Source organism: Bubalus bubalis, chromosome 4, assembly GCF_019923935.1.
Source record: "Bubalus bubalis isolate 160015118507 breed Murrah chromosome 4, NDDB_SH_1, whole genome shotgun sequence".
NCBI lineage: Eukaryota > Metazoa > Chordata > Mammalia > Artiodactyla > Bovidae > Bubalus > Bubalus bubalis.
The window spans coordinates 75,290,900-75,305,884 of record NC_059160.1 but is presented as its reverse complement, the minus strand read 5'-3'; the positions used below and the strand labels follow the sequence as shown (position 1 = coordinate 75,305,884).

General features: G+C 38.9%; 1 protein-coding gene across 3 annotated transcripts in view; it reads right to left on the bottom strand.

The window, feature by feature from the left end:
• Positions 1-12,164, bottom strand: part of NUP107 (nucleoporin 107) — a 47,566-nt gene extending 35,402 nt beyond the window's left edge. For 2 of the 3 annotated variants that reach the window (XM_006042955.4, XM_025283934.3), the window contains exons 1-6: positions 12,014-12,164; positions 10,013-10,104; positions 9,212-9,298; positions 8,429-8,544; positions 6,413-6,557; positions 1,327-1,430 (exon numbers count right to left, since the gene is read on the bottom strand). In XM_006042955.4, the coding sequence (XP_006043017.3) occupies positions 1,327-1,430; positions 6,413-6,557; positions 8,429-8,544; positions 9,212-9,298; positions 10,013-10,104; positions 12,014-12,021 (552 nt within the window). In that variant the 5' untranslated portion in view covers positions 12,022-12,164. Of the gene's footprint in view, positions 1-1,326; positions 1,431-6,412; positions 6,558-8,428; positions 8,572-9,210; positions 9,299-10,012; positions 10,105-12,013 lie in introns of those variants that run through there. The other variant, XM_025283935.3, reaches the window with a different exon arrangement.
• Between the last annotated feature and the right edge of the window lie 2,821 nt (positions 12,165-14,985).

Sequence of the window (14,985 nt, the reverse complement as noted above, 5' to 3'; positions counted from 1 at the left end):
GTACATCTGTTACAATCAATAAAACTACACTGACATGTCATTATTACCCAATGTCCATAATTTACAGAAAGGTTCACTCTTGGTGCTGTACATTCTATGGGTTTTGACAAATGTATAATGCTGTACCCATCATATAATATCATTATAATGTGCTCAGTCTCGTACAGCTCTTTGCAACCCAATGGACTATAGCCCACCAGGCTCCTCTATCCCTGGAATTTTCCAGGCAAGAATACTGGAATGGGTTTCCATCTCCTACAAATCCTACTTCTACTCATTAAATATCACTCCCCTAAAACTCTAGTGTGCTTCACTTTCTATCTTTATCTCTCCTTGAACTCTGGCAACTGCTGATCTTTTTATTCTCTTTAAGTTTTCCCTTTTCCAACATATCATACAGTTGGAATCATGCCATATGTACCTTTGTATATCGGCTTCTTTCACTTAGTGATATACATTCAAGGTCCATCCTCAACTCTTTATGGCTTGATAGTTCATTACTTTTAAGGGCTGTGTAATATTCCACAGACTGGATGAGCCACAGTTGACTTACCCATTCTCTTACTAAAGGACATCTTGATTGCTTCCAAATCCAGGTTACTATGAATAAAGCTGCTATAAACATCTATGTGTAAGCTTTTATGTGGACATAAATCTTTTAATCTTTGGGGTAAATATCAAAGACTATGAATGTTGGATTATATGGCAAGGGTATGTTTAGTTTTCTAAGAAACTGAGAGATTATGCTCCAAAGTGCTATCATTTTGCATCCCCAAAAATAATAAATGAGAATTCATGTTCCACATCTTTGTCAGCACTTGGTTTTGTTAGTGTTTCAGATTTTGGTCATTCTAACAGGTGTATAGTAGCATCTTTTTTTAATCTGCAACTCCCTAATGACACACGATGTGTTTTAAAAAATTTTTTTCAATCTTCACTTTATATTGGAGTAGAGTTGATGTTCAATGTTGTGTTGATATTAAACATCTTTTCATATACTTATTTGCCGTCTGCAGATCTTCTCTGATGAGGTGTCTGTTTACATGTTTTGTCCATTTTTTAATTAGATTGTTCATTTTCTTATGGTTGAGTTTTAAGTTCTTGGTATACTTTGGGTTTTCCTTTGTCAAAGTTGCAGAATCCTTCTGTCCTTAAAAGAAATACTATAAGATTCTCAATGTGTAAAAAGTAGATCTGCTCTGGCTGACTTTCTAACTATCTCTAAGACATCCTCCTTAAATACAGGAAGGAAATTCACAAGCTAATGTTGTTCGGAAAAAAACTTGATTACTGAAGTCTGACCAACAATGACGTGAAGTAACTTACCTGACTACTACAAATGTTCTCATACTCTTCTACAAGGTCAAAAACAGTAGTTGAAGAGTGTTTCAAAAAAGACTGCAGGAAATCAGAAAACATACTCATGGATGCTAGAACACAATAAACAGAAGAGGAACAGACAAATTAAGTGACATACTTCCAAGTCATTCTGTTTGTTTGAAAACTTAAAACATAGCTCTAAATACTTTCTTGAAACTACTGTGTTTTTAAAAATACATAATTGTGGTAAAATACACGTAACCAAATTTATCATTTTAACCATTTTTAAGTGTTTAGTGGCAGAAAGTACATTCACAGAGCTGTGCCACCATAACCACCATCCGACCACAGAACTCTTTGCTTTTTGCAAACCTAAAACCCCAGAGAGCAAAGGCAATCCTGAGAAAGAACAAAGCTGGAGGCATCACACCTGATTTCACACTATACAACAAAAGCTAGTATTCAAAACAGTACTGGCATAAAAACAGACACACAAATCAATGGAACAGAATAGAGAATACAGAAATAAACTCCACCTATATAGTCAAGAAATATTTGACAAGGGAGCCATGAATATTGAATGGAGAAAGAATAGTTTCTTTAAATAAACAGTGCCAAGGAAACTGGAAAATCACATGCAGAAAACCAAAACTGGATCCCTATCTTACACAACTCATAAAACTGAACTTGAAATGGATTAAAGACTTAAATGATGACTTTCCTGGTGGTCAAGTTAAGAATCTGCCTGCCAATGAAGGGGATAGGGATTCAATCCCTGGTCCGGGAAGAATCCACATGACTCGTGACAACTAAGGCTGTGCATCACAGCTACTGAGTCTGCACTCTGGAGCCCATGTGCTGCAACGATTGAACCCTTGAGCCCTAGAGCCCATGCTCTGCAACAAGCAAAGCCATCGAAATGAGAAGCCCATGCATCGCAACTCAAGTGTAGCCCCAGCTTCCCCCAAGTAGAGAAAGCCCATGAGCAGCAATGAAGACCAAGCACGGCCAAAACTTGGAGAGAAAAAAAAAACTTATATGAAATCTAAAACTGTATAACGCTTAGAAAAAAACAGGGAAAAGCTTCTTGACACCTGTCTTGAGAATAATTTTTGGATATGACACCAAAAGCACAAGCAACAAAAGCAAAAAATCAACAGGTGGAACTATATCAACTAAAAAGCTCTGCACAGCAAAAGATACAATCAACAAAATGAACTGGCAACCTATGGAATGAGAGAAAATATCTGCAAACCATATATCTGATAAAAAGTTAATCTTCAAAATATATGAAGAATTCATAAAACTCAAAAACAAACTATACGATTTAAAAATGGGCAGAGGAACTGAACTGACATTTCTCCAAAGATGACATACAAATAGTTAACACGTACATGAAAAGATGCTCAACAACACTAATCAGCAGAGAAATACAAAACAAAACCATAGTGAGATATCACCACACATGTATAAGAACGAAATATCACAATCAATAAGAAAGAAATGGCAAGTGCTGGTGAAGATGCAGAGGAAAGGGAACACTTGTGCGCTGCTGGTGAGAGCGTAGATTAGTTCAGCCACCATGGCAAACAGTATGGAGGTTTCTCAAAAAATTAAAAACAGAACTACCAAATGATCTAGCAATACCACTTCTGGGTATATATTCAAGGGAAATGGAAACAGGCTAACAAAAAGGTATCTATAGGAACTTCCCTATAGATACAGTGGTACAGTGGATGAGAATCTGTCTGCCAATGAAGGAGACACAGGTTGATCCCTTGTCTGGGAAGATTCCACATGCCGTGGAGCAACTAAACCCGTGGGCCACAACTACAGAAGCCAATGCACCTACAGCCTGTGCTCCACAAGGGAAGCCGTGGCAACGAGAAGCCCGTGCACTGCAATGAACAGTAGTCCCAACTCCCTTGCCCCAACTAGAGAAAGCCTGCACACAGCAATGAAGACCCAGTGCAACCAAAAATAATAAATAAAAAGAAAAGGCAGCTGTACTCTCATTTTCACTGTGGCATTGTTCACCACAGACAAGACAGGGAAAAAACCCAAGTATGCATCACCAGATAAATAGATAGAAAAGCGGGGTGTGTGTGTATACACACACATACATATATGTATGTGTTTGTATGTGTATATATATATATCAGCCTGCCCTGGTGACTCAGAGGTAAAGAATCTGCCTGCTGATGCAGGAGACGTGGGTTCGATCCCTGGGTCAGGAAGATCCCCTGGAGAAAGAAATGGCAACCGGGAAACTACACAGCCTATGAGGTCACAAAAAGAGTTGGGCATGACTTAGCAACTAAACAACAAGATATTAATACATACATAAACACACACACACAACACCAGAATATTTTTCAGCCATGAAAAAGTGATCTGCTATTTGCAACAGGATAGACCCTGGATAAACCCTGAAGGCATTAAGTAAAATAAATCTAACAGCTAACAGAAAGACAAATACTGTACTGTATCACTCATGAACAATCTAAAAAAGCCAAACTCAAAGAACCAGAGCCTGGAACGGTGGTTTCCAGGGTCTGGAGGATAAGGGAATTGTGAGATGTTGGTTAAAGTGTACAAACTTGCAGTAAGCAGATGAGTAAATTCTGAAAATCCAACACACAGCATTGTTATAGTCAATAAATCTGCACTACATAGTTCAAAGTTGCTGAGATGAGATCTTAAATGTTCTTATCACAGAAATGATAATTATATAATGTGAAAGTATCATGGAGGTGTTAGCTAACACTAATAATTATATTACAATATGCAAGTGTATCAAAGCAATATGTCATACACCTTAAACTTACAGAATGTCAATTTCAAAAAAACAAAAACAAAAAACTCTAACACTATAACTCTCCATTCTCCCCTGTCCCTAGACCTCTGCAATCATTATTCCACTTTCTATGTCTATGAGTTTGACTACTCTAGGTGTCTCATATAAGTGAAATCATACAGTATTTGGCCCCTGTGCTACTGGCTTATTTCATCAGGCATAAAGTCCTCAAAGTTCATTCATGTTGTAGCATGTGTCTGAATTATATCCCACTAAAAAGTATTTATCATATTTTATCCTTTACCCATCAATGGGATTTGGGTTCCTTCTATCTTTTGTTCACAGGGCTATGAACAAGGAAATACAAATCTCTTTAAAATCTGGTTTTCACTTCTTTGGGAATATACCCAGAGGTAGAACTGCTAAATCAAAAGATAATTCTATTTTTAATTTTTTGAGGAACGACCGTATTGTTTGCCATAGTGCTGCACCATTTTGCATTCCCACAACTAACACACAAGAGTTCCAATTTTCCCATATCCTTGCCAACATTTACCGTTTCCTGTTTATTGGGGGATTTTTTTGTTTTTGAGAGTAGCCATCTTAATGGGTGTAAGGTGCTGTCTCGCTGTGGTTTTGATCTGCATTTCCTTAATGATTACTACCTCCATCCAGTGGTCAGTTGTGTCCGACTCTTTGTGATTCCCTGGACTACAGCTCACCAGGCTCCTCTGTCCATGGGATTTCCCAGGCAAGAATACTGGAGTGGGCTGCCATTTCCTTCTCCAGGGCACCTTCCCGACCCAGGGACTGAATCTCCATCTCATGCACTGCAGGTGGATTCTTTACCACATGAGCTATACTGAGAAAATTTTCATGTGCATAATAGCTACTTTTGTATCTTCTTTGGAGAAATATCTATACAAGTTCTCTGTCCACTTTTTAGGTGGACTGTCTTCTGTTACTGTTGAGTTGTAGTTCTTTTTATATTCTGAATATTAATTTTTTGATATATGACTTGCAAATATATTCTCACATTCTGTGGCGTTTTCACTCTATTGACTATATTTTCTGACCCATATTTTGATGTAGTCCAATTTATCTATTTGGTCTTCTCTCACCTACAAGTCTTTTAAGATTCCAAAGATACATTAGTTATTAGTCTGTCAACAATTACTTCAAAAACATGAGCCAAATTTTAAAACACCTGAATTATATTATAAGCACACCATAACAAAGTAACTGGGAAAGATATAGCAGATCCTAAAACGACATGCTTTATTCAGGGAAAATACTTACATCCTACTATAATACTGTATAATATCTCAGGCCTCAGCCATGGTTCATACTAAACATGAAATTCTTATATATTAAGTACAAAGCATTTTTAATGCTTATCACTGGCATATACCTACAAAGGAGTAGTAGTCACCACATTGTTAAGAGAAGGGTGCTAAAATCAAACTGCTCAGTTTTAAATCCTGGTGCCATCACTTCCCAGGGATGGGGAAGCCTGGCGGGCTGCCGTCTATGGGGTTGCACAGTCGGACACGACTGAAGCAACTTAGCAGCAGCAGCAGCAGCCATCATTTCCTAGCCAGGTGAGCTCAAATAGGTTAATTTTTTTGAGCAGCTGTTTCCTTTCCACGAAAATGAAATCGTTATTGTATCTATTTAATGGACCATGAAATGAGTTAACGTGCACACAGTGGTAAGCATGCTGACTAGCACTCCTGTACGTTAGTCTGTGATGATAAACTAACGAAGAATCTATGTCATAATGTGCAGGTACAAACACACTAAAAGCAAATGTTTTTTCTCAAAAGGGAATGGTAATAACCAGCCTAAAGTCAGAATGGTCACAATACTATTTGAAGAAACAGCATTAGCATTCAGGCCAAAATAAAACATGTCAACGTCAGACAAAAATTAAACAAAAAGAGAAGCTCTCTCAGCAGCACAAGTTTGGAAAGAATAAAAGCATTAACGACTAGTCTAATAACCTAACAGGGAGCTATTTACACTGAAAAGATTAAATGGCAGGATGCTGCTCCAATTGAGAACTAAGGTGAGGTTCTCAACCTTCTAGAGTTACTACTGGGTTGGCCAAAAATTTCACTGAAAAACCCAAACAAACTTTTGACTAACCCGTTATCATCAAGTGGCACAGCCATTACCATAACTAACAAGCATAACAAAAAATATTTTTAAATATTCAGGAATAGGAGATGATTTCCTTGATGTTAGTAAAATGACAAACTACTGTGTTATAAACAAAGACCAAAGCTCTTTCACCAGCTTCTCCAGGATCATCCTCTCGTAACATGACAGCACTGAGGGTAGCGTCCTCGGTTACACCGTGGGGCTCTGCGTTTGTGAACAGCCCTGCACGCTGTGATGAGAAGGCAGTGGTCCAGTTACTGTCATCCAGGTTAGTCACCTGAAAGATAAAGGACATGCAGAAAAGTAATGTAGTTATTGCCACTGAGTGAATCATGACTTTAATACTATTACATTTTTTTTTAAACACATGTGTTTTTCACTTTTAAAAGATAGCCACATGATTATTTTGTTAAGGATATTATGGCTTTGTTTTCTTCTTTGCACTACTCCATGCTTTTATGCTCTAGTGAAAGTGTTAGTCACTCAGTTGTGTCCAATTCTTCATGACCCCATAGACTATAGCCCACCAGGCTCCTCTGTTCATGAATTTTACTCTCTAGGACTACTTCAAATCAGTTTCTTTAATTTGGGGAAATATTATGGGATGAATGACTCAGTTTCTTAAACAAATAAATGGTAATGAAAAAAAAGGATGATTTATAAACTTACAGATTTAAGTACTGGAGACATACCAAGCAAATGCAATATGTTAAAAAATCCAGGCATGAGCAACAATAAAAATTTCCTTTAAATTAGTCTCCCCAAGGGAAAATGCTAAAGATGGGTGCCAGGACCCTATATATTAATGAGATAGTAACTATGGGCTGAGGAGACTTTAGCTTCAGCTCTCACAAGACTGATTTCCTTCTGGGTACTCATCATCATTAGCACCCAGATCAAACTGAAAATCTTACACAGTGATGATATTCTGCATTCATAAAAATGTTTTGTAGGTAGACACATGGTGTACACATGGTGTACTTAAAATCAACCAAGGTAACAAATAACTGTACTTCCTTCAACCACCTCTCACAACTGACACTAAAATTGGCAAAACAAAATCAAGAAAACATTTTTTACTACAAAGTAACTTCCAAACATTCTGTGATAATCAATACATATTTACTCTATCCTGGCCTTTAGAAGAGTAATAATTTTACTATTAAACTTGCAGTTCTAAAGCACTAAATAATAAAACTCATCATCTTATGCTGAAACCTAGAAGTAGTCAATTCACTTATGTTTTTAAGTGGAATAAGAATAAATGTTCCCAAAATAAACCAGCTTCATAACCAGAGTAAAATTGTTCAATGACTAGATCACTATCAGATACTAACACTCTAAAATATTTCAAAGATTCATTTAACCTTCTAAGACAAGGAGAGGTTTAATATGCAAAACCATTCCTTTGAAAACACATAATTTAGACAATTTCTGGTGTGTGTAAAACTCTGTTTTTTCAGTAACCACAGAGCCATTTCTGATGTGTGTAAAACTCTCTGTTTTTTCAATAACCACAGAGCCAAATAAAGAACCCTTTTCATCTTGTTCTTGGAACTAAATGAGCCATAACACTCTACTAGTCCGACAAAACTCTTCCGTTTTCATCTTCTCAGTTAGGCACAATTCTTTCTTTCTCTATAGGGTATTTTAAGCACGTAGGTCAGGTCATTCTGGATCACAGTCTATATGACATTTCTTTTGCTATTTTAATACTGTATCATAATGATTCCTGAAGAGTGTCTCACTTAACTTTTCCTCAAATTTTCTCTTTTCTCTCCTTTAATGCTTTGTTCTTCTTCCTTATAACAGTTTTCATTGATTACTCTTGGCCTCCTCTTCTATGCTTCAAAACAGGGCTCAGTTTTTACGCCACTAGCAACCAATCGGTAAATCTGATCAGTAAACTGTCAGATTAACACATTTTATCTGCATCTAACTGCTGCTGGTGTCACAGTTTCCACCTATGACGTGAGATGCTTACGGGTCTCAGTTTTCTGGAAGTCTAACCAAAAAATGATTTCAACCTACATAACTGAGTTACTTTTATTATGAATAAGACTTCAATTCTCATAAAAAAATTTTTAAGCTAAATATCATACCATAGTTAAAAAAGGGAGAAAATTTCAGCCCCATTTTTCTACATACCATAGACAGATTTCCTAAGAACCCTGAAGACTGTGTAAGCCGGGGAGACCTCCCTCCAGTTGCAAGAATGCAGGATATATCTGGTTGCCTCAGTAAGCTCCGGCTTGGTGGAGTAACTACAAGCAAGAAGTTAGTAAAAAGAATTCGAAGTGCGTGAGTATTGATCATGAAAATGAAACAAGCAAATAAAAACAAATAATTAAAAAAAAACAAAATTTAATTTTTCAATTATTTAGATTCTAAGTGAATAAATACTTTCAATATTAACATTTCTATAATATAAAGATTTAACTTATTTTTCTAAATACGAACTTTTGGCACTACTGAGCCCACCAAAAAAAATTTACTGCAAACAGAGATGCTTTCATTATAACATAACTGAACATTAAAAAAAAAATAAATAAAGACACTCATGAGTTCATGAATTTATCAAATTCTAATTTTATAAAGCATACTATAGTATAGAAGATATGGGCTCTGAAGTAAGCAGATTATGATTTGAATTTTGGTTCCATTACTTACATACTTACCTAGCTATTTTATCTGCTTTAATCAACTTCTCTAAGTCTCATGTTCAGATTTGCAAAATAGAGACAATATCTACTTCACAGCTCTCATGCAATTATGTAAAGCCTTACACATGGTAAGAGTTCAACAAACAGTAAGTGCAATCCCTATCATTTGCTCTTAATTAAAAATAACTTAAAAATATAATATATATTATAGTATTAGCTGCTATTACTATTATCATTATTAAATGCTTTAAAAGCAAAAAAATCTTACAAGGTTGTCGAAATGAGCTGGGAGTTCGGGGCATAACCTGGTTTCTTGGAGTGGTATTAGAAAAAATTTCATCTTGGGCTGCCCGAACTACAGGAAATGTTAAGGAGTTTTTCGTATAGAAAAAAACATCATTAAAGTTAGAATGAACCATATTTCAGTTCAGTTCAGTTGCTCAGTCATGTCCGACTCTTTGCAACTCCATGAATCGCAGCACACCAGGCCTCCCCGTCCATCACCAACTCCCGGAGTTCACTCAAACCCATGTCCATCGAGTTGGTGATGCCATCCAGCCATCTCATCTTCTGTCATCCCCTTCTCCTCCTGCCCACAATCCCCCCAGCATGAACGATATTTACACTATACAAAATATGGGAATATGTTTTTCAAAGACAAGGTATTTTATAGCTACCATATTTTCTATGCAAAGAGTAAATAATTCCCTTTCCCCTTTAAATTCTAGTTATCAGTTACTACAGTCTTGAACTAAGAGCTCAAGTCTTAGGTTACCACACACTGAACTAAGAGTTCTTAGATCTCAAATAATAAAGAAAATCTAATCTCAGCAAAAGCTAACCACAATATGATAGTTAGCAGTAAAATGGAACATCTTTATTTTCAAGGAAATATGAATCTCACTGAATTTCAGCATTATATTTACCAAATAACACATTGGGAGAGTTAAAAAAATTATTTTCCACAGTATTTTATTACAGCTAGTGTTTAACATCGCTCATGAAGTCTATAATGCTAATTCCAAACATGTTACAATTTTTATAATGATGCTTAAAATGCAAAGGATACTTAAAGCTCTTTTTTGGGCACTCTGTTTGCGTGCAGTCCGAGTCACCTCTGCCTCCCGGATCACAGGAGATGACATCTCTCCAAAGCCACTCCTAAAATGGCAATAATCAAATTCACGTGAATGAAATGAGAATGGAGGATTTGCAAAAAACTTTATCATTATGACTGAAGCAAAGGATCCTAAGTCAGTTAAGGCACAGATCATCACAACTGCCAAGTCTTTGTTTTTTTGTTGCTAATACTTCTCTGACTCCAAATCCAGCTTATCTTTCAAAGTCCTGCTTACATTTTACCTGCATAAAGTCTTCTCTGACTTACTTGTTAATTTTTTCCTCCTCTGGAATTATTTTAACACTTGGAATCTAAATCTGTATTCTAACAGTGCTTTAAATAATTGCTTCGTGAAGATAAACCTTTCTTCATTGGACTGAGGAGGTTCCTAAAGTTGCAGGAACTCTTAAAAGGATGTTCTGTAGTCTCCAAAGTACTTCAAACCATGGATACTTCTATTTAAGCTGGTGACTTGGGAGACTAAGTAAAAAACAAATCTAATATATTGGAAAGAAATGATCCTTCAAGCTTTTCTTCCCAGAGAACACTAAGGGTGTCTCCTGTCTCAGCACTATTAGTCACAGAGGTACAGCCCAACGTCTAGAAAATAAATTGTATTATGAGATCTGTATCTTAAGAATCTAATGTGTATTTCCTCCACTTAAAATCTTCAGATAGATATCTTGGCCTACAGAATCAAGTTCAAATTTCCTACCATGGTTTTTATAATCGGACCCCAGCTTACCAATTCAGCCACAAACATCACTTCCATACAAACACACACTGCATGTGACCATTCAGCTACACGTTCATATCCTTACACCTTTGTACCCATGCTTCTTTTCAGAGGCCTACACTCACCTCTTTGGTCTATCTGGTGAATAAGTCTTACTCATCAAACAGCTCCCTAGAATCTAGAAACACATATCCAGGTTGGCAACTTGGTTCTTAGCTTCCTTTGTTAGTTTCCTAACTGATCAAGTTCCTTAACCTCTTTTAGCCTCAATGTTATGTGTGAAAAGAGGATCACAGTAGCTACCCTCATAGGATTGTTAGAAGGATTAAAATAGCTAATATAGCATCACAAATGCTTACACACACACACACACACACCCGCCGGCAAAGCAGGAGACGCGAGTTCGATCTCTGGGTCGGGAAGATCCCCTGGAGGAGGACATGGCAATCCACTCCAGTATTCTTGCGTGGAGAATTCCATGGACAGAGCAGCCTGGCCGGCTGCAGTTCATGGGGTCGCAAAAATCGGACACCACTTAGCGACTGAACAACAACAACGATATATTTAAAGCGGTTAAGGCACTCGATGTAGGCTACTGCCACTATTCAAAGACCACCTAGAATGTACCCTCCTTTGAGAGGTCTTCTTGATGCTTTCCATGACAAGGAGACTTCATTGCTCCATTTGTTTCCCCACAAAATAGTACAAAACATTTATCATTCCGCACTGCTCCGCAATGTCTCCTTCACTATACATTCCCCGAGGTCAAGAACTTTGAATAACTCATCTTTATGCAGGAGCCTACCATAGTTCCCAGGTCACATAAAGATTAACTATCTGGTGTTGACACCTGTAATCAGGAAGTCTAGGGTGAGAGCCCGTTCCGTCACTGTCTGGCTTTGTGATCTCGGGCAGTAACTCAGCATCTCGAATGCCGGGCCACCTCCGACCTCGCCCACCCCTGGAGCGTAAGGTATTGCGTAAAAAAGAGTAGATGGCAGAGTTGCCGTGGGAACCAGATTATCATTAACCATATCCGTCCCTGGCCCAAGCGGCCTTTCCCCCTTAGCTGCAGTCTCCCAGCCGGAAAAGGAGGCCTAGGGTCAGCTTCCAGGCCCTCGTCTGCTTCCTCTGAGTCGGGTTTCACCTGTTTCATTCCTCCAACACGCTGGAAAGGAAAGTGACCGACTTCAGCCGTCACCACCAGAACTTACCTGTCCATGGCTACAGCCTTCTCCACCGAGAACTCCGCAAACTCAGCTCCAGTTTAGCAACCGCGTTTCAGTCTACCCGCTCACCGGAAGTAAACCATTCGACCCGGAAGCAAGTTCTCACATTCTCGCGAGGGGTGGGAGGGGAAAAGAACCAACTTTCCCTTTAGGCGCATGCACAAATTCTTTTCGCCGGCAGCCGCACTTTCGGTCTGCGCAGGCGCAAAGTTGGGTCGGCGATTAATGGCTCCGGGCTGGGCAGGACCGGACCAGGGGCGGGGTAGGAGTGGGGTAGGAGGCGGGGCCTGATCGTTTACCCGTGCTGCGCGGCCGCCACTTTGCTTGACTGTCATTTGTGGGCGTGGTCCAGGCGACGGGGTTCTACTGGAGGTTCTGATGTATATTGATGGTATAGAAAAACGTGAAGCCATTTCCTCATACCCTGGACGTTGAATTCAGACGTGCCGGCTCTGCCCTACATCTTGGAGGTTTTTATATCTCTGACTGTACGCACCTTGTTTGAGCTGTAGTGTAAACCGCTTAGTTTTTGAAACTGTTTTCCATAGTGGCTAATTATTCTTTACTTGGTATATTTACCTATTAAGGAGAAAATGATCACCTGTCTTAAAAAGTATAAAAGGTGTTGGTATCGCCCTCTATTTCAAAGTGCAGTAGTCAAAAAGCTGTGTATTCTAGCCCTAAAGGAATAAATTTGTGTTTTCCTTAGGCATTTGTTGATACATTCCACCCTAATCCTGGGAAATGTCGTTCCAGGAGGACTTCATACCTAATTCCTGCTGAGACAGCGTGGGGTTTTGAAAAAACGTGGCGTTGAGCTCCATCTAGGTTAGAAACCCCGGCGCTGCAGATTCCTTGCCTGTAAAACGGAGATAACGCGTTCATCACAGAGTTGTTGGGAGGAATAAAACGAGATGTCAAATGTGCATTGTACATAGTAGTCATCGAAATGTTAATTTTCTCCTCCATCAATAACTATTTGAGTCTCACCCTAGTACCCTCGTTTTTCCCCATATTCTAATTTTTCTTGTACAAAAGAGTACTTGTCTCTTAATGGAAAATGAAATGTGGCCTTAATGATTTTTGTCAGTACTGGAATCAGGTTTATTCAAAGTAGGAGCCTGTTTCAGGTTCTTGCCATGTGTCCCCTGGCAAATGAATTGTAAAGTGTTTTATTTGTAAAATGTATTTGCAGTGATTGACCATAAGGCACACAGTAAAAGGGAAGAGCAGTTTGGAGCAAAGGATTACCTCCAAGGTTCAGTTCATATGTAAAGAGGGATCAGATCAGATCAGTCGCTCAGTTGTGTCCGACTCTTTGCGACCCCATGAATCGCAGCACGCCAGGCCTCCCTGTCCAGAACATTTGTGTAAAAAGTGTACCAGGAAACTACCCTGGAGGTCCAATTGTTAAGACTTTGCCTTCCACTGAAATGGGTGTAGTTTTCATCCCTGGTCAGGGAGCTGAGATCCCACATGCCTCTGAGCCAAAACAGCAACAACAACAAAAAAAGCCCAGAACATAAACAACAGAAGCAACATTGTAACAAATTCAGTAAAGACTTTAAAAATGGTCCATATCAAAAAATTAACAATTAAAAGTGCCTCATTCAAAAGGCAATAGGAAGCCCAGAAATAAGGAATGATTTCTATGGGCTGGGTAATTTCATAGACTGGGGCTTTCCTGGTGGCTCAGTGTAAAGAATCTGCCTGCTAAGCAGGAGACGTGGATTCTATCCCTGGGTCAGGAAGATACCATGGAGAAGGAAATGGCAACCCACTCCAGTATTCTTGCCTGGAGAATCCATGGACAGAGAATCCTGTAAAGCTATAGTCTATGAGGTCCCAAAAGATTCAGACATGATTTAGTAACTAATCAGCAGCAGTAATTTCATAGGCTAACAAGTGGAAGAATTATTTCAACTATTTTGGGGAAGGCAGGAGGATTTCGAAGAATTAGGCCACCACCACTTGATGGCCTTTTACGGTGGGTGGGCCTCAGAACTGTCATGGCAACTGTTATTTAGATGCTAATATATCACAATGAGCTTATAAGGCTCAGGCTTCCCTTGTGGCTCAGCTGGCAAAGAATCCACCTGCAATGCGGGAGACCTGGGTTCGATCCCTGGGTTGGGAAGATCCCCTGAAGAAGGGAAAGGCTACCCACTCCAGTATTCTGGCCTGGAGAATTTCATGGATTGTATAGTGCATGGGGTAACAAAGAGTCAGAAAAAACTGAACAACTTTCACTTCACTTTATGAGGCTCAGTGTCTACGGGAAGTTGAATCTTCTGTCATCTTGGACCTAACTGGTTCTAACAGTTTATGTCATATTCTCAAAGGCTATGTCATTTTTTTAAATAACAATTTTATTTATTTTTGGCTGTGCTGGGGGTTCACTGCTGAGTGGGATTTTCTCTCCTTGTGGCAAGCAGGGACTGCTCTCCAGTTGTGGTGTGCGGGCTTTCCATTGCAGTGGCTTCTTTTGTTGAAGAGTACAGGCTCTAGAGCACACCAGCTTCAGTAGTTGGGGCTCCTGGGCTCTAAAGCACAGGCTCAGTTGTTGTGGAGCATGGGCTTAGTTGTTCATGTGGGATCTTCCCAGACCAGGGATGGAACCCAGATGTCCTGCATTGGCAGGTAGATTCTTTACCACTGAGCCACCAGGGAAGTTCAAAGTCTATATCATTTTTTAAAAGGATGTACCCTGCCCCATTCTCTTCTGTTTCAGTTTTACACCACTACATTTGGGGGTTGCTTGTTACATAGCCATAGATAACTGGAACAAATGGGATTAGACTATAACACTGTTTTATAATCTGCTTTTCCACTTAACAGTGTGAACATTTTATCATGTCAAGTATTATTCATCTCCATCATTCTTAAATTAGCCAAATATTTTGAAAGAGGAAACTTTGTCTCTATTTACATTAAGAATACAGCTTAACACAGTCTGA